General features: G+C 42.3%; 1 protein-coding gene across 1 annotated transcript; it reads left to right on the top strand.

Annotated features, from left to right (window-relative positions):
- Window positions 1-4,329: 4,329 nt before the first annotated feature.
- Window positions 4,330-18,662, top strand: Exosc9 (exosome component 9). The gene is made up of 12 exons (XM_090356632.1): window positions 4,330-4,482; window positions 4,988-5,082; window positions 5,785-5,904; window positions 6,005-6,107; window positions 6,772-6,909; window positions 9,335-9,417; window positions 12,992-13,124; window positions 14,033-14,121; window positions 15,337-15,483; window positions 16,056-16,225; window positions 18,248-18,326; window positions 18,519-18,662. Exons 1-12 carry the CDS (start codon window positions 4,417-4,419, stop codon window positions 18,601-18,603), a joined length of 1,308 nt encoding a protein of 435 aa, XP_090212758.1. The 5' UTR covers window positions 4,330-4,416; the 3' UTR covers window positions 18,604-18,662.
- The last annotated feature ends 17 nt before the right edge of the window (window positions 18,663-18,679 follow it).

Here is an 18,679-nt window from a genome sequence, read left to right as displayed (position 1 = left end):
ATTTTCCTTTTTTAAATCCTTCAAAACATATGGCTTAGTTAAATAGGATTTATTTACGAGGCACACACAAAAAAAGTCATTTTCTATGACTCATGTCCTACCTACATTTTCCTGTTGGAACTTTTCCCCTAACAGATGAGAAATCTAATTTTATGTTGGATCAACCTACAATTTGATCCAGAGCTATGATTTGAAATAGACATCTGGTGTTAGTCGTATAATCTAAATACTCTTCAAGGACATTGTGGTCATCTTACCCCTTTCATAAAAAAATAATTGAGTCAGGGGGCTGGGAGGGTAGACTAGTGGTAGAGTGCTTACCTAGCATGCATGACGCCCTGGGTTCAATTCCTTGGTACCACAGACACAGAAAAAGTCAGAAGGGGTGCTGTGGCTCAAGTTGTAGAGATTTAGCCTTGAAAAAGTTCAAGGACAGTGTCCGGGCTCTGTGTTGAAGCCCCAGGACTGGCAAAAAAAAAATGAGCCAGTGCCAATGGCTCGTGCCTGTAATCCTAGCTACTCAGGAGGCTGAAATCTGAGGATCATGGTTCAAATCAAGCAGGGGCAGGAAAGTCCATGAGACTCTTACCTCCAATTAATCAGCCAAAAGTTGGAAGTGGAGCAGTGGCTCAGGCAGTGCTGTAGCTCAACTTTGAGCAAAAAAGCTCAGGGATAGCACCCAGGCCCTGAGGTCAATTGAAATAATGTAGAAAATATTTAAAGGTCTTCCTTAGTAATGAATGTGAGCCAGACTTTCATCCTGAAGAACATGGAAGTTCTTAGAATCAAAAACGCAAAGGCTGGAATATAGCTCAGTGACAAAAAACTTGTGTAGCAGTACAATGTCCTGAGTCTAAGCCGCAGGACCAAAAAAGAAAAGACAAAATAAAATAAATAAAACAAAAATAGATTTAAAAAACCATAAACTGCAGAGAAGGCCAAAGCTATAAACTAAAGGGAATGAACAGTCCATTGTTTACAGAACAAAAAAAAATTAGTAAAAACCAAAAATTTAAAATAAGTTCTGAAACAGATGGTCTGTGATCATTCTAAAGTGTCTGAGGTGACCGTAAAACTAACATGGGCTCTATATAAACACATTTTGCCAGATAATCTAATATTCTAGCAAAATAGAGTTATTTTGCAAAAACAGTCTGCAAAACTGATGTAATATACACAAGGGAACCTGAAAACAGGGAAAAAAAATCTATTATTTAGCCTTCACAAAGCCTGTAGACATTCTATGGGCCAATAATTTAATTTACTATGATTCTACGATTTACTATGATTACTATAATTTACAAAGATTGTCATTTACCAAGTGTTACCAAGTCCTTACTTTGTGTCTTACATTGTACTGAGTGCTCCCATGCCCTCCACAATTCAAATTTATTTTTGTCAAAAGCTGGTACCAGTAATTACATCTGTAATTCTAGCAACTCAAAAGGTGGAAAGCTAAAAATCGAGGCTCCAGATCAGCTTGGGCAGATGAACCTGAGAAACTCTTATCTTCAATTATGTAGCAAAAATCCAGAAATGGAAATGTGGGTTAAATGGCAAAATACCAACTTTGAGCAACAATGCTAAGGTAGAATGTGAGGTGCTGAGTTTAAGTCCCAGTACCAGCACACACAAAAATAGATATACAGAATAGCTCATATCTCTCTGTCAACCTCTCGTTTTCTCTCTATCTTCCTTTTTCTCTCTCCCTCTTTCCCTGAAGAGGAAACAGAATTTACAGCTTCAGCTTAGAGCTGACAACCTGCATGCTAGGCTGGGTTAGAATGTCAGAGCCTCACACCTCCTAGCTACTCAGGAGGCTGAGATTTGAGGACTACAATTCAGAGCCAGCCTGGGAAGAAAAGTCTGTGAGATTCCTATCACAAATTAATCATGAAAAAAAAGCTGAAAGTGGAGCTGTGAGTCAAGTGGTAGAACATTAGCTTTGAGTGAAAAAGCTCAGGGACAGTGCTTATGCACTGAGTTCAAGCCCAGAACCAGCACACACACGCGCACACATGCGCGCACACACACACACACACGCACACACACGCACACACAAATGGGTTAAAACTACTTTTAAATAAATAGTGCTTCCCGTGTCCTTTTTTTAAAAAAAAATTATTATTATCATGGTGTGTGAACTCAGGGCCTGGGCACTGTCCTTGAGCTTTCTCAAGGCTAGCACTCTACCATTTGAGCCACAGAACCAGGTCTGTCTTTTCTGTGTATGTGGTACCAAGGAATTGAACCTAGGGCTTCATGCATGTTAGGTGAGCACTCTATCACTAGGCCACACTCCAGGCCCACTTCCCATGTCTTGCTGTAAAAGTTCAACATGAATCTCACTCCAGCCTGTGTGCTAGCTTTGGGATGGGAGCCAAAATTTTGGATGGCTCTTTGCATTAATGACTACTGCTTCCTGTTGTGTGTTAGTTATTACACATGGAGTTTGGGTAGGCACCTTTATTCTTTTCTTTTCTTTTTTTAAATTTTCTGTACAGCTGTCAGACAACAAGTAAGTAACTGAAGATAGTTAAAGTTCCCTAAAGAAAAAGAAAGTAGAGCAGGGAGTTTGGCCTAGTGGTAGAGTGCTTACCTAGCATGCACCAAGACTCAGGTTCAATTCCTCGGAACCACATACATAGAAAAAAACCCAGAAGTGGTGCTGAGGCTCAAGTGGTAGAGCTCTAGCCTTGAGAAAGTCCAAGGACAGTGCTCAGGCCCTGAGTCCAAGCCCCAAGTGGCAAAAAATAAAAAATAAAAAGAAAGTATCCCTATGCAGTGTTGGGAGGGGGGGAAGAGAATACTTCTAGGGTAAAATGGATTCATAGTTTCAAGAAATAGCATAGTGAGGTAATTTGTTCTCTTGGTTTTTTTCCCCAAAGAACAAATTCTTACACAAAAAAGAAACATTGAACTAAATATCTTCAAGCTATTTTTGGACATACACTAAGTATAAGTCTTGGTTCTACAATTTGCTCGCTTTGCAAATTTGTGAAGCAGGCATAAGAAATGCGGTTTTGGCCTGGCACTGTGGCTCAGACCTGTAATCCTAGCTACTTAGGAGGCTGAGACCTGAGGGTCACTGTTCAAAGCCAGCCCAGGCACTAAAGAACGTGAAACTCTTATCTCCAATTAACCTCTAGAAAATGGGAAGTGATGCTGTGGTTCAGGGGTAGGGTGGTAGCCTTGAGCTGAAGAGCTCAGGGCCAGCGTCCAGGCCCAGAGTTCAAGCCCTATGATCCACAGGAAAAAAAAAAAAAGAAATGCTGGTTTGTTGTAAGAAATATATCACACCAGTGAGAGTGAGAGCTGTTGACTGTGGTCAAGGAAAGGTGTCTGTCCTTGAGATAGTGTGTGTGTGCGTGTGTGTGTGTGTGTGTGTGTGTGTGTGTGCATGGCTCAAGTGGTAAAGTGACAGTCAAGCAAGCAAACTGAACAAACAAAAGGCCCCGACGTCAAGCCCTGGTAACAGAAAAAAATAATTGAGAGATAAGAAATAAACATTAACTCAAGGCCGATGCCATAACTACTCAGAGGAATCACTGTTAGAAGCTTGCCCAGGCAGCAAAGTCTGTGAGACTCCAACTCCAATTAAGCAGCAAAAGCAGAGCTGGGGAAGAGGTGACATCGATCAAGATGCACTGTACTTGTAAACGGATTTGCTGAATTGAAACCCTTTATACAAAGACTTCAAGCTAATTCGGCTCACACCTCTAATCCTAGTTACTCAGGAGGCTGACATCTGAGGATCTTGGTTCAAAGCCAACCTGGGCGTGAAAGAAGCGCATCTCCAATTAACCAACAACAAAAATGGAGCTGTAGCTCAAGTGGTAGGGCGCTCAGAATCAGCGCCCGGGCCCAGAGTTCTAGCCCCGGGAGGATGCAAAACAAAACAAAACAGCAGGACTGGGGCGGGGCCCTAGACGGAGAGAGGAGTGAGGAGAGAGATGGTTAGAGAGAAGACCCACAGCTATCCTGTCACCATCTCCACCCCTTGGGGACGTGTTTCTCCATTGAACCTACCTTGAAATCTCCTCAAGGGCAATCACAGACCGAACCCCCCATCTGAGGTTCCAGACCCAAGTAGCAGAACCCCCAAACTTGCTTTGAAGCAGGGCAAAAACACTCTGGGCTCTCCCTAGCTCCACGCGCCTTGGCCCCGCCCCCTAGACACGCCCCCGACACACCGCCCCGCCCACCCAGGCTGTTCTCCAGTTCTGGCCACGCCCCCAGTCCCGCCCTTGGCTTAACGCCCCGCCCACCCAGGCCCAGCCCTCGCGTCCTGGCCCCGCCACCGTCGCGCTCTAACGACGTCACGTCCGGTGCGGTGGAGCGAGCTGGACTTGCGTGGAGTCTTTCGTGGTTCCTCGCCACGGGTTCTGGTCCCGGCGGGCCTGGTGACCCGGCAGCATGAAGGAGACGCCCCTGTCAAACTGTGAGCGCCGCTTCCTCCTGCGCGCCATCGAGGAGAAGAAGGTAGGAGGTCTCTGCGGAGCCGCGTGGGCGCTGGGGACCAGCGGCCTCAGGCCCAGCCCGGGACGCGGGTGGAGGTCGGGGCCGGGTCCAACACCGGCCGGGTATTTGCGCCGTAGGTTTGTTGGATCGGTTTATTTCTTCCGGGACTTGAGTTCAGGTCCTCCTCACTTGGCTTTTTCCACGCGTGGCTGGCGCTCTACCACTTGAGCCACAGCTCCACTTCCAGCTTCTCGGTGGATGATGGGAGACGAGAGTTTCACGGACTTTTTCTGTCCGGCTGGAGCAAGGAACCGCGAACCTCAGATCTCAGGGTCCCGGCTGGGATTACAGGCGTGAGCCACCGGTGCCCGGCGGCCGGGTTCTTTTCAAGCTTGCCCGTGTCCGGCACCTGGCTTCCACCGTCACGCCGGGGCTGTATGGTCAGGGTGCCGCACGCTGCAAGACTATCCATAAGATTAGCTCAAGAAAGGCTGGCTGAATAACTGAATGGTGGTTGTGTTAACAGCGACTGGATGGCAGACACACCTACGACTACCGGAGTTTACGGATCTCATTTGGGTCGGATTATGGATGCTGTATCGTGGAGCTTGGAAAAACAAGGTAACAGGATTCTGTTTGTAAGAAGTCCACCCACAGTGGGCAAGTAATCCTGTTGACTGGGTTGTTGACGAAGCTGCTCAGAAGCCTGGACACTACTTTGTGTAGCTGCCAAGAATATTTCCTTGAATGCAACACTTTATGGTTTTGTAGCGACACTGTTTAATCAAGGGTCTGTGAATATTCACTGTGGTTCTTCATGACATCTTTCAGTCATAAGACAGCTAACATTGATTACACTGAATTTGTTACCTGCTACTCATCTCCACACAGTGTGAGGACTGTAGAGATTCTGACCATCTTCTCATTAAGAGATTCCACTTCTTTATTTTTGTGTCCATACTGAGGCAGGACCTCAGTTCCTGGGCCTGTCCTTTAGCTTTTTCACTTAAGGCTGATATTCCACTACTTGAGCCACAACTCCACTTTTAGCCTTTTGCTGTGTAATTAAAGATAAGAGTAATGGACTTTCCTGCCCTGGCTAACCTTGAACTTCAGTCCTCAGATCTGAATAGCTAGGGTTACAGGCATGAGCAACCAGCACCCACCTTGCCTCTTTTTTAAAATGACTCTGAAGTCATTAGACTGAATATGTTGCACTCAGATTGAGATTAAACCTTAACTATTGTCTGTTTTATTAGATTTTATTTTTTAACTGGAAAGGACAAATTCTTAGTTAACTGCATTGTTCCTTTATCTTTGCAGAGTTCTTGGCCAGGTTTCCTGTGAACTTGTTTCTCCAAAACTCAACAGGCCAACAGAAGGTATTCTGTATTTTAACCTTGAACTCTCTCAAATGGCTGCTCCAGCGTTTGAACCTGGCAGGTATTTACCTCTTCCTTAAGTGACTTTAGCCATAGAAAAACAGCCGTGACATGTTGTTTTAATTTGGAGTTTATGACCTTTGTCCATCCCTGTCTCATAGGCAGTCAGATTTGTTGGTGAAGTTGAACCGACTCTTAGAAAGGTGTCTCAGAAATTCCAAGTGTATAGACACTGAATCTCTCTGTGTTGTTGCTGGTGAAAAGGTGAGGAATCTACCTAGAGTTCTTAAACTGCGTGGACCTATATGCGCAGGCACATGCACACACACATGTACACATGCATGCACATGGGCACCAGTATGGGGTCTAGGTGCTCTCTGTCCCTTAGTCTTTTCACTCAAGGCTGGCACTCTACTACTGAGGCTACACCCCTACCCACTTAATTGAAGATAAGAATCTCACTGACTTAAGATCCTTAAATCTCAGCCTCCTGAATAGCTAGGATTACAGGCATAAGCCATCAGATCCCAGTAGAATTATGTTCTTGATGAGAGTATTTATTAAGCATTTTTTACTCCATTTTTTTGCTTCATTTTCCACCTTATCATGTAAAACATAAGAGTTTGTAATGTTATCAGACAGAATAAAACAACTATTAGGATTGGAGTTAGGAAAAATGTTGAAATTGTTCTATTTATTTAAGTGAAAGGTATTTTACTATGGTCAAATGACTCAAATAGAAAAGGGAACTGATTGAATTTTAGAGATTTACTTGGCTTAATTTTTTTACTTTCATTTTTACTGGTAAATTAGAAGGCTGCATGTTATCTCAGAAGACAAAATTACTTGTATACAGTATGACTTTTCTTGATAAATATCCACTTCCTTTGATGTTAGGATTTTTTTTTAATATTGAATTTACTTTCAGGTCTGGCAAATACGCGTGGACCTACACTTATTAAATCATGACGGGAATATTATCGATGCTGCCAGCATTGCTGCAATTGTGGCCTTGTGTCACTTCCGAAGACCTGATGTGTCTGTGCAAGGAGATGAAGTAACTCTGGTATGTACCTGTGGTCTGACCATACCTGAACAGGCATCTATATGTGCAGATAACTAGCTCAGAAAAGTCTTGTTGGCCACGTAGGTTCTGGCACAGTTTCATGATACAAAAACTGCACAGCATCACATTTGCCATAGAAATCTCATACATTTCCTTTAGAGAAGTGTCAAGAACATATCCCAGTATGACTTCCCAGAATAGAGTAACCACTGTCTCTTTGGAGTGAATGTCAGGTGAAATGGGGGCTTTATGTTTAAGGGTCACATGTAAAAAATACATAATTCCCAGCACAGTGTGATTCTTAGCCTGTAATAGTCATGTAGTGTTGGAAAGGATGGAAGTTCTATGGATTCTTGGGTTTCTCCAGGATTTTTTTGTTTCTTTTGTGTAACAAAATAATCAGGGGAAGACCATCAGAGATACCTGGAGGGGTTCTTAGAAGGTATTGCCAGGCCCCGCTTCCAGGGAAAGGCAGAGGGAAGGAGCAAGACTTTCCACTTCTAAACTAGAGTTCCCAGATGGAACCTATGCTGCCAGTTCAGAAAGCACACCAAAAGCATTGGTCTTGGGGTTTTTTCCCATTGTATTAAGCAGGTCAGTTTTGATGTATGTAAGTGGTATGCAAGAATAGTGGAAGTGCATAGATTTAGATACTGAAGAGATATTGTTTCTGTACCCAGAACAGGGATGGGACACCTTTCTTCTGCCAAGGGCCATTTGCATATGATAATATTCAAAAACCAAAGAAAATGATAAATATAGACAGATGGGTATGGGCAGCTGACAGTAAACATTACTATCTGTTCTGTCACGTCCCAAATGCTTTTGGGGCTTTTTGGTATGGGAAGTAAATAAAGCGGTATGAGTGGAAGACTTCGGAAAAGACTAGAGAAATAATATATTATTGCTGATAGAAACATAAAAATAGTAGTTTTAGCCAGGCACTGGTGGCACATGCCTCTAATCTTAGCTACCCAGGAGGCTGATATCTGAGGATGGCAGTGCAAAGCCAGCTAATTATCTCTAACCACCAGAAAACTGGAATTGGTGCCTGGGCTCAAAGCACTCGCCTTGAGCAGAACTGCTCAAGGACAGTGCCCAGACTCTGAGTTCAAGACCAACGGCCAACAACAACAACAAAAAATAGTATAAGGGCCAGGAGTTTGGCCTAGTGGTAGCATGCTTGCCTAGCATGCACGAAGACCTGGGTTCGATTCCTCGGTACCACATACATAGGAAAAAAAGCTGGAAGTGGTTCTGAGGCTCAAGTGGTAGAGCTCTAGCCTTGAGAAAGTCCAAGGACAGTGCTCAGGCCCTGAGCCCAAGCCCAAGACTGGCAAAAAAAAAAAACAACCCAGTATAGTCTTGTTGGGAAAGTTTGACAGTTTCTTAAAAAGCTAAGCATAAGCATTCTATATTTAGAAAAATTACAATCAAAGAAAGAAATAATATGACATAGACATCTTTCAACACATTTTACCTTGTAATAGTAAAATAAATTACAGTGGCTTAGGATTAAGAAACCCCAGCATTTCTGTACCGAGGGCCCTAAGGAGGAATGAGAGCCTGTACTCAGATGTGTATGAAAGGTTTGTAGCATTAACAGTAAAGTTAGCAATGGCTCAGTGTCAGCTGGTGGGTGGATAAGGAAGTATGTATTCGCATGACAGGCATGCTTAGATGTGCCTTACTTGTATGTGCTGCATTAAGTTGAAAAATGTCTGATACAGAATAATGAGATCATTTAGATGATTAATACAGAATGTGCAGAAGAGGCAGATTTATGGAAGGCTAGATAAATGTCTTCCTGGGGCCAAAGGTGGAAGTGAGAGTTGATGGCAGTGAGGCTTGGGGGAATTTGGGGAGTCATGAAAATTTTATAAAATCCAGATGTAGCTGGGTGCCAGAGGCTCAGGTGTAGCAACTCAGGAGACCGAGATCCTAGGATTGCAGTTCAAAGCCAGCCCAGGCACGAAAGTCCATGGGCTTCTTAGTTCCAATTAAATCATCAAAAAGCCGGATGTAGAGCTGTGTCTTAAATGGTAGAGCAGCAGCCTTAAGTGAAAGAAAGCAAACAACAGTGCCCAGGTCCTGCGTTCAAACCCCAGGGCCAGCACAAAAATAATACGTAAGGATGTGATGTTGGTTATGTACCTCTTCAGTCACTAAACATTGGCTTGTGTGTATGAGGGCTTGGTTACATGGGGACACAGAGTGTACCTCTAAGGTTTTGCAGCTATGTCCTGGAGAATGCACACAGTTGGAGGAAAAAGTGGCAAAGATTCAGCAAGTAATTGAAAAAAGATGTGCTTCTGGAACTGAGGATTGGAAGAATTCACTTTTGATTTCAGAGTTTGACTCTCAAGATGGTGCTGATATATCCCTAACTTGGTGACTAATGGGTGGGTCTCTTGTTTTGCAACAGTACACACCCGAGGAGCGCGATCCAGTTCCCCTGAGTGTCCATCACATGCCCATCTGCGTCAGCTTCGCCTTCTTCCAGCAGGGGTGAGTCTCACCTTGTCCTGGCTGAAGTTACAAAAATCTGCTCAGATGTGTCTTAGATGACTGGAATCCTCCTTTCCTATCAGCACATTCCAGTTCTCTGCGTGAATGCAATAGTTGATGGAGCTTTTTTCTTTTTTTTTTTTTTTAATTTTAATTTTTTTATTGTAATTAGTAAAAGGGTTACATGATATTTGCCAGATAGAAGGTGCATTAATTCACACACATTGATACCCTTTCACATGTCTTGGTACCCGTTTCCCTCCCCCCCCACACCCCCCACCCATTTTGGTTTTCCCCCCTTCCCTATCAAATTTCAAATATCCAAATACAAATAAATTCAATATATCAGATAACAAAGTGAGATACTATACCAATATGAGATAACCAAGGGACAGCAAAGGAGATGAGAGACAACATAGTACATTAAGAACAACAATCATTCATTATATGGCTTTTGTTTCACTATCTTGGAGGTCCTTTCAATTAGCTTCACATTATATGTCCTTATGTATCAAGAGTTTGCTCTATTGCAAATCTCTGCTAGTAGAGCCCAAGGTTTCTACTGATTATGACGAATGAGGGAAACCACTGAGCCTAAGTTCCTTTGAGTCTGGCTTACTTCACTTAATATGATTTTTTCTAAGTCTTTCCATTTCCTAACAAATGGGGCGATGTCATTCTTTCTGTCAGCAGCATAGAATTCCATTGTGTACAAATACCACAACTTGTTGATCCACTCATCAACTGAGGGACATCTAGGTTGGTTCCATATCTTTGCTATGGTGAATAGTGCTGCAATGAACATTGTTGTGCTAGTGGGTTTAGTATGTCCTTGTTTCTGGGTGGTTGGGTAAATGCCAAGTAGTGGAATTGCTGGGTCATAGGGGAGTTCTATGTTTAGCCTTTTGAGGCACTGCCACACTGCTTTCCATAGTGGTTGAATGAGTTTGCACTCCCACCAACAGTGTAGTAGTGATCCCTCCTGGCCACATCCCCTCCAGCATCTGTTGTCATTCGTTTTCCTGATCCTGGCCATTCTAGCTGGAGTGAGGTGGAATCTTAGAGTTGTTTTGATTTGCATTTCTTTTATGACCAGAGATGTTGAGCATTTCTTCATGTGTCTATAGGCCATTTTTGTTTCTTCTTCAGAGAAGACTCTCTTTAAGTCTTTGGCCCATTTTTTAATGGGATGGTTGTTACTTTGGAGGTTAGTTTTGGAGTGATTCAATTTTTTGAGTTGTTGATATATTTTAGATATGAGGCCTTTGTCCGTTGTTTGGTTGGTGAAGATCTTCTCCCACTCTGTAGGCTTCCTGATTAGTTTACTAGCTATGTCCTTTGCCATACAAAAGCTCTGCAGTTTAATGCAGTCCCACTTATCCAGCCTTTTTTTGATTTGTTGTGATTTTTGGTCCTTATTAAGAAAGTTTCGACCTGTGCCAAGGAGGCCTAGTGTATCTCCTATTCCTTCCTGTAGAGTTTTCAGTGTGTCAGCTTTTACCTCTTGATCCATTTGGAGTTAATTCTAGTGCAAGGTGACAAAGAAGGATCCAGCTTTAGTTTTCTGCAGGTGCTTAACCAGTTCTGCCAGCACAACTTGTTGAAGAGGCTGTCTTTCTTCCATTCTATTTTTTTGGCTCCCTTGTCAAAGATTAGGTGGCCATAGGTCTGTGGTTTAATATCTGGTCCTCAGTTCTATTCCATTGGTCTTCAGGCCTGTTCCTGTGCCAGTACCAAGCTGTTTTGAGAATTATAGCTCTGTAATAGAGTCTAAAGTTTGGAATTGAAATTCCTCCAGCGCTGTTCTTTCTGCTAAGAAGTGTTTTTGCTATACGGGGTCTTTTATTATTCCATATGAAATTTTGGATTGCCTCTTCTATTTCTTTAAAGAATGACATTGGGATGTTGATGGGTATTGCATTGAATTTGTAGATAGCTCTTGGCAAGATTGTCATTTTCACAATGTTGATTCTTCCAATCCAGGAGCATGGGAGGTTTTTCCATTTCCTTAGTTCTGCTTTAATTTCCTTTTTTAGGGTTTTAAAGTTTTCGTCAAAAAGGTCCTTTACATTCTTAGTTAAGCTAATTCCTAGGTACTTTATTTTCTTTGAGGCTATTGTGAAAGGAGTTTCTTTCCTGATTATTGCCTTGTTCCTCTCACTGTTGGCGTAAAGGAAGGCAGTTGATTTTTGAGGGTTGATTTTATAGCCTGCTACTCTTCCAAAGCTTTGAATCAGCTCAAGGAGCTTGGGAGTAGAGTCTATAGGATTCTTTAAATACAGAATCATGTCATCTGCAAAGAGGGATAGTTTTATTTCCTCTTTCCCTACTTGGATCCCCTTTATGCTTGCTTCTTGCCTTATTGCACTGGCTAGGAATTCTAGTACTATGTTAAAGAGGAGTGGAGAGAGTGGGCATCCTTGTCTCGTTCCTGATTTTAGAGGAAATGGCTTTAGATTTTCACCATTAAGTGTAATACTAGCAGTAAGTTTGTCATACACAGCCTTTATTACATTGAGGAATGTTCCATGGATTCCTAGTTTCTGATGGAGCTTTTTTCATATGACGATTAAACTCTCCTTGATTATACTTCCCAACATGTTTCGTCTTATGGAGTACTTACAACTGGAGTACTTACTGTGATGCTGTAGTAGGCTTCCTTTGGATGCCAGACTTAAATTTGTGACAGGAGGGTAAGGAAGTGGGAGGGTATTCGGGGACTACAGAGCAGTTGTTGGGGAAATACTACACAGATGAGGACACAGGTGTGTCCTTAAGCTGCCCAGCAGTTTCTCCACCATCCATTGCCAAGTCCTCCTCCAGTAGAAACCCCGGAGTCTTAAGAGGACCACATACTGGTGCTTTTACATGGAAGCTTAAGCCTTAAATCTTCAGAAGCAAGGGGACATATACATGAGATCCTTTAACCATTTTGTGCATGAGAATAAACATTTCAGCTTTTAATCATATAGTACAGAATTTTATTACAGAAAATGAACCAGCATTATCCAGTAGAAATGCAAGCTGCATAAGTAACTTCATATTTTCCAGTAGACATATTAAAATAAAGAATTGACCTGATACTTGTTTTCATTTTGCTATGTAATACCTTAAATTATTCGTGAGAGTTCTACTTTCTATTCTTCACATGTGAAATCTACTATTTCACATACTCAGCTTGAACTGGTTCAGGTATTGTCTCAGCCATGTGTGTATCAGCTGATGTATCGAGTGTTGCAAAGATAGACATTCATGTGCTTTAGCAGAGAACACTAGTGTACATCACATGGAGAATATAAAATGAGCCAGATAAATAGTACCTAAGTTTTGAAGTCATTTAACCAAAACCACACTGAGATTGAGTCTATTTTATTAAATAAAATCAGTCTGAACTTGCCGTTATATTACTGTTATAGCTAGAGATACCTGTGTAAGCATTCATTGTGTTTATCTATTATACAGAGGCCTAAATCTTCACATTGACGACTTTATTGATGCTGTTTTACAAACACATTATGTTAACGACAGGCTCTTGGCCCCAGATTTGCTCAGGATTATTTCATTTTCATTTCAGAACATACTTATTGGCAGATCCCAGTGAACGGGAAGAACGAGTGATGGATGGGTTACTGGTGATTGCCATGAACAAGCATCGAGAGATCTGTACCATCCAGTCCAGTGGCGGGATAATGTTGCTTAAAGATCAGGTTAGTGCATTGACCTATGTCCCTGTAAAGAACAGGTCTCTCTCCTTGTCCATCTCATAACCACCAAAAGCCAATGAGGAGTGTTTCCATGACTGATTCTAGGAGGGAATAGAATCTGACTTCAGTCCCATCATGACATTGTGTTGACAGGAGGCTGTGAAGAGCCCTCCTTCCAGACTGACCTTTTCTTCCAGTAAAGGAAAAGTTATATCCCCTCCTATAAAAATATAGCCAGGCACCAATGGCTCACACCTGTAATCCTACCTACTCGGAGGCTAGTATCTGAGAATCATGGTTCAAAGCCAACCCAGGTAGGAAAGAAAGATGATTTTAGAGTTAGCGTACAACCAGAAGTGGTTCTTAAACACAATATATTGCATATAGCATGGAGAATAGCTGCTTTATTTAAGTTCAAGTTGGACACAGTGTTTACTGCCTTTTGGTTAGAAGGTTTTTTTTCTTTTTGACCTCAGTTAATCTGTAAAAGAGGAAATAGTATGTTGTTAGGGCATAAAGATGGACACATGTATAAGTTGCAATGTCTGTCATTGTCAGACATTGAGGGTTGAGTAAATTCCATCACAGTGGTCATAAGTAGACTCACAACCACTGCCTAGCTTCATTTCTGTGGGTCACAGGTGGAGAATGAAGCAGCAGAAACGTCTCTGAGCGTACCTGTGCATCTATGGCCATACCCAGTGTCACACTGTTCCTTTAGTGTAACACCCCTTTAAAAGTGGTGGAGTGATTCTTACATCTTGACTTAATTTGTATTTGAGGAATATTGTTACATATTTGGGGAAAAAAAAGCTTAGATTATACAGATAGAAAAAAATGAACTGATGCTTTAGGGTTTGATAGAGAAAACCATTTAATTTATCTCTAACAGAGTTCACTTTTATAAATAGGTTTTGAGATGCAGCAAAATAGCTGGTGTGAAGGTAGCAGAAATTACAGAGCTCATACAGAAAGCTTTAGAGAATGACAAGAAAGTCAGGTAAGTTGGACTCCTAAAACTTAAATGGTATTTATACAGAACTTTTAAGTGCTTTCTTTGCACAAAGGCAGCTTTTTCACATTGGCTGGTCTCCTGTGTTCAGTTGAATATAGGTAGAGAGCAAGTGAGGTAGCATAGGCCTGTAATTCTAGGTATTTGGATGGTGAAGGTAGAATAATCCCAAGTTCAATGCTTATGAGCAGCTTGCAAGACTGTACCTCAAAAATAAAAACTAAAAAAAAAAACAAAAAAAACCCGTAATCCTTGCTACACAGGAGGCTGAGATCTGAGGATCTCAGAGATTGTTAATTCTAATTAAGCGATAGAAAAAAGCTGGAAGTGGCGCTGTGACCCAAGAGGTAAGGTGGTAGCTTTGAGCTGAAGATCTCAGGGACAGCGCCCAGGCCCAGAGTTCAAGCCCGACAACCGACAAAAAAAAAAAAAAAGGTAGATTGAAATCCTTCCAATTTTACTTGTTTTTCTATCGGATGGAAGACTGATGTTTACCTGGAACAGCTGATTTGAGGATTTCATACTACACTGTCGCCTGGTATAGTGGTTCTTTCTGGTAATCCTAGCTACTCAGGATGCTAAAGTTTGGAAGATCTAAATTTCAGGCCGGCCCAGAAACTTTGTGAGACTCAACCAGTAAGCAAAGAGCTGGTTGCTGTCGTGTACAGCTGTCATCCCAGCTATGTAAGAGTGCAAATGGGAGGATGGTGGCTTAAGGCTGGCCTGGGCAAAGTGAAATTATTTGAAAAAATAAAGCAAAAAGTGCTTCGGGTTTACTCAGGAGGCTGAGACCTGAGGATTGCAGTTCAAAGCCAGCCCAGGCACTAAAGACTAAGACTCTTATCTCCAATTAACCACTAGAAAACCTGAAGTAGTGCTGTGGTTCAAGGGCGGTAGCCTTGAGCTGAAGAGCTCAGGGACAGCACCCAGGCCAGTCTAAGCCCCAGGACCAGTGCTTAGGGCGTGACTCAAGCCATAGATCAGGAAAAAAGATAGGAACTGATTTAAACACATAACAAGCCATGTATAGCACATAATAATATAGCAACCTTTTATTATTTATCTTGACAGCTGTAGTAAACTGGGAGGATTAAGGTAGTCAAGTGAATTAACTTGGTTTTCACCAGCAAAAGGATAAAATAGTAACTGTATCTTCCTGCCCTTTCTGTCATTCGTCATCGTGTCCCTGGCCCCCACCGACAGGAAGGAAGGTGGAAAGTTCGGCTTTGCAGAATCCATAGCAAATCAGAGGATCACAGCATTCAAAATGGAGCAGGCCCCTGTCGATACCTCTGCAGTGGAAGGGAAAGCTGAGGAAATCATTGCTGAAGCCGAGCCTCCTCTAGAGGTGTATCTTTATTCGGGTGGGTTAGCAGCAGCCGGGCTCATAGCTCTCTGCTCTCTTTTGTCTGCATGAACTGACATTGGTACTGTTAGAGATACATTACAGCATTACAGTGGCCATGCTAAGTTGATGATTTAACATTCATTCAGCTTCTTGAACTTCTTAGCTCTAAAACTTGGGTTTTTCCTCCAAGAACTAGTTTAGGGGCTGAGATGTGGTACAGTGATAGAGCATTTTGCCCATGTAGACTGTCCCTGGTTCTAACTGCCACCCAAAATAAGACTCAGTGACAGCATTTTGTTTTCCCTTGAAAATTTATACTTTGTTAAACTTCATATTTAAATGTATTTTTATGTTATGTTTGATTCCTATTTAATATTTATATTTAATATTGAAATCTGTGCCTTTAATGCTGTTCACTTTTTAGTGTTCTTGGAATCATTTGCTAAATGTCTTACAGCTAAAATGTCAGAAGCCTGACTCGAGTTTTCTCACCATGGTGGTGTCCATAGTCTTGCCTGTTTACATTCTGTCATCACTTAAATCTTCTATAGCTTGGTTTTCTTAACATGCTAAGTGTTTCTAAGCCTGTGTTGTGGACCCCTGGTACTGCCCAAATTGGAGAGGGAATAGAAAACTCCTGGGGTGCTCCTGAAGACTCCGAGAAAGAAGATGAGGACGAAGCTGTCATTCTTGATGATGTGAAAATGGACACTGCAGTAGATGTTGTTGACATTGGAGGCCAGGGTAGGTGGTGTTTTGGCTTTTATGTCATTTATCTATCACCCATAGCAACTCATCTGAGAGATAAGTGTTATAGTTAATTATTGAGATAAGAGTATGCACTATAAGACATACATCTCTAGGCTGGGAGTTGGCCTAGTTGTAAGAGTGCTAGCCTAGTATGCACCAAGATCCAGGTTCCAGGTACTATTCCTGGTACCACACAGAAAGCCAGAAGTGGTGCTATGGCTCAAGTGGTATAGAGCTCTAGTCTTGAGAAGGCCCAAGGAGAGTGCTCAGGCCCCCGAGTTCAAGCCCCAGGATTGGCACAAAAAAAAAAAAAACAAAAAAGATACACCTTGTATGTAAACACCTACCTATACAGAAAAAATAGATTAGCAACAAACACATACAGGTTTGGGAATGGTTGATATTTTGTGATTTAAATGTCAGCTAGGCACCGCTGGCTTATGCCTATAATCCTAGCTCCTTAGGAGACAGATCTGGAGATTTTGGTTTGAAGCCAGCCTATGCAAGAAAGTCCATGAGCATTTTGTCTAGTTAACCCGCCAGAAAAATGGAAATGGAGCTGTGGCTAAAGTGGTAGAATGCTAGTCTTGAGCAAAAAGCTCCGGGACAGCACCCAGGCCCCAAGTTCAAAGCCCAGGACTGGCACTGGGGAAAAAAAAAAAGAATATATTTCAATCAAATGACTAAAGCTAACACCAATTCCAACAGTCTGATTTGTGAAGTAACTATATATACTTTGGCATTTGAATGACAGCAACACTTTGCTTTGCATATAAATGGGAGTTCATTTGGGGGAGATATTTTCCTGAAGGTCTCCCATAAACTCGTAGTATTAGGCTCACAGGAATGTACAGTGCTGCCCGGAAGAGCCTCTCTCCTGGGAGAATTGAATGGTGAATTTTCTAGGGAAATGGGTTTCCCATTTTATTTCATTCTGGTGAATACAATTAAATGGTCAAATGTGGCTTCCACTACAACACACGCCTCTGGAAGTGCCTGCAGTAGCTAGCTACTTCTGCCTAGTTTTTGCATTCTAACAGCTGTGAAACTGAAGGCACTTCTACCTTGTGGGGCTTGAACTCAGAATGTGAGTGCTGTCCTTGAACTTTTGCTTCAAGGTTAGCATTCTACCACTGGAACCAAGCTCCGCTTATAGCTTTGTGATTGTTAATCGGAGAGATTTCAGCTAAGGTTATAGGTGTGAGCCACTGGCACCCAGCTCACATTTTTATTTATAGTTACTGTTCAGAAGAAAACGGGCAACCATGAAGCACTTTCCGAAGAAAGTACAAGTGGGTTGACATTTTCCATGGTCAGCCCTGGTAGACAAAACACAAAGACCAAAAAAAGGATGGCATCCTTTCACCGCATTATTGAGCAGCATTCCAGTATTGGCCAGGATGTGAAATAGGTGCTTCACTATTGTGTGTGTGCACACCAGTCCCGAGTGCTGTCCCTGAGCTTTGCTCCAGGCTGGCACTATTACTTGAGCCACTGGTCCACCTCTGGGCTTTCTGAGTAGTTAATTGGAGATAGGAATATCATGGGCTTTCCTGTCCCAGGCTGGCTTTGAATCACGACGCTCAGAGCTCAGTAGTTGGGTCACGGGGGCCCCACTTCACTATTTTTGGAAGTACAAATTGTAAAGATTTGTCAAGTGTCTTGGAAAATGTGTCTTTGGCAGTACTGGGGTTTGGAGTGAGTGCCTTGCACTTCAGTGTTGACAGGATTTCATGCTTCTCCAACTGGCCTCACTGGAATCCTTCCCTGTAGGAAAGCCTGTGAGACTTACCTCCAGTTAACAGCAAAAAAAAAAAGCTGGAAGTGGAGCAATGGCTCAACTGGTGGAGTGCTAGCTTTGAGCAAAAAAAGGAATAGTGCTCAGGCCCCAAGAGTAGTACACAAACCCAAATTTACAGAAATACCATTTTGACCTAAGATCTTGTTTTGGGACCTTTAAGAGAAATGTGAAAACTTTCAAAGGTTATTTACATTACCTTTCTGTCATTTTCTTAGATGCCCCTATCGTCCTCTCTGATAGTGAAGAAGAAGAAAGGATCATTTTAGAACCAGACAAGAATCCAAAGAAAATCAGGTAACGGCTCTCAGGTGTGGTGTGTGCCCCGGCAAGTATGTAGGCTTGCCCTCGGCATGTCTCCGCGGAGCAGCAGCCGCCTTGCCGTGGATACTTCCCACCACACACAACTGCCACATTTTATATCAAGGCCTTGGTGATCCACAATTTAACAAGGACACTTAGTGAGCTGTTAATTTACTTTATTCACAGAACCCAGACCGTCAGTGCAAAACAAGAGAAAGCACCAAGTAAAAATACTGTGAGGAAGAGGAAAAAGAAGAGAGCTGCTAATTAGTTAACATGATTTAATGTATGTATATATAACTATTAAAAGGATATTTATTCCATGCTAACAATCTTGGGTATTTTTT

This window comes from Megascapheus bottae, chromosome 23 (genome assembly GCF_031878675.1).
Source record: "Megascapheus bottae isolate mThoBot1 chromosome 23, mThoBot2.hap1, whole genome shotgun sequence".
Lineage (NCBI taxonomy): Eukaryota > Metazoa > Chordata > Mammalia > Rodentia > Geomyidae > Megascapheus > Megascapheus bottae.
The sequence above is the reverse complement of the archived record's forward strand: the minus strand, read 5'-3'. Positions and strand labels throughout refer to the sequence as shown.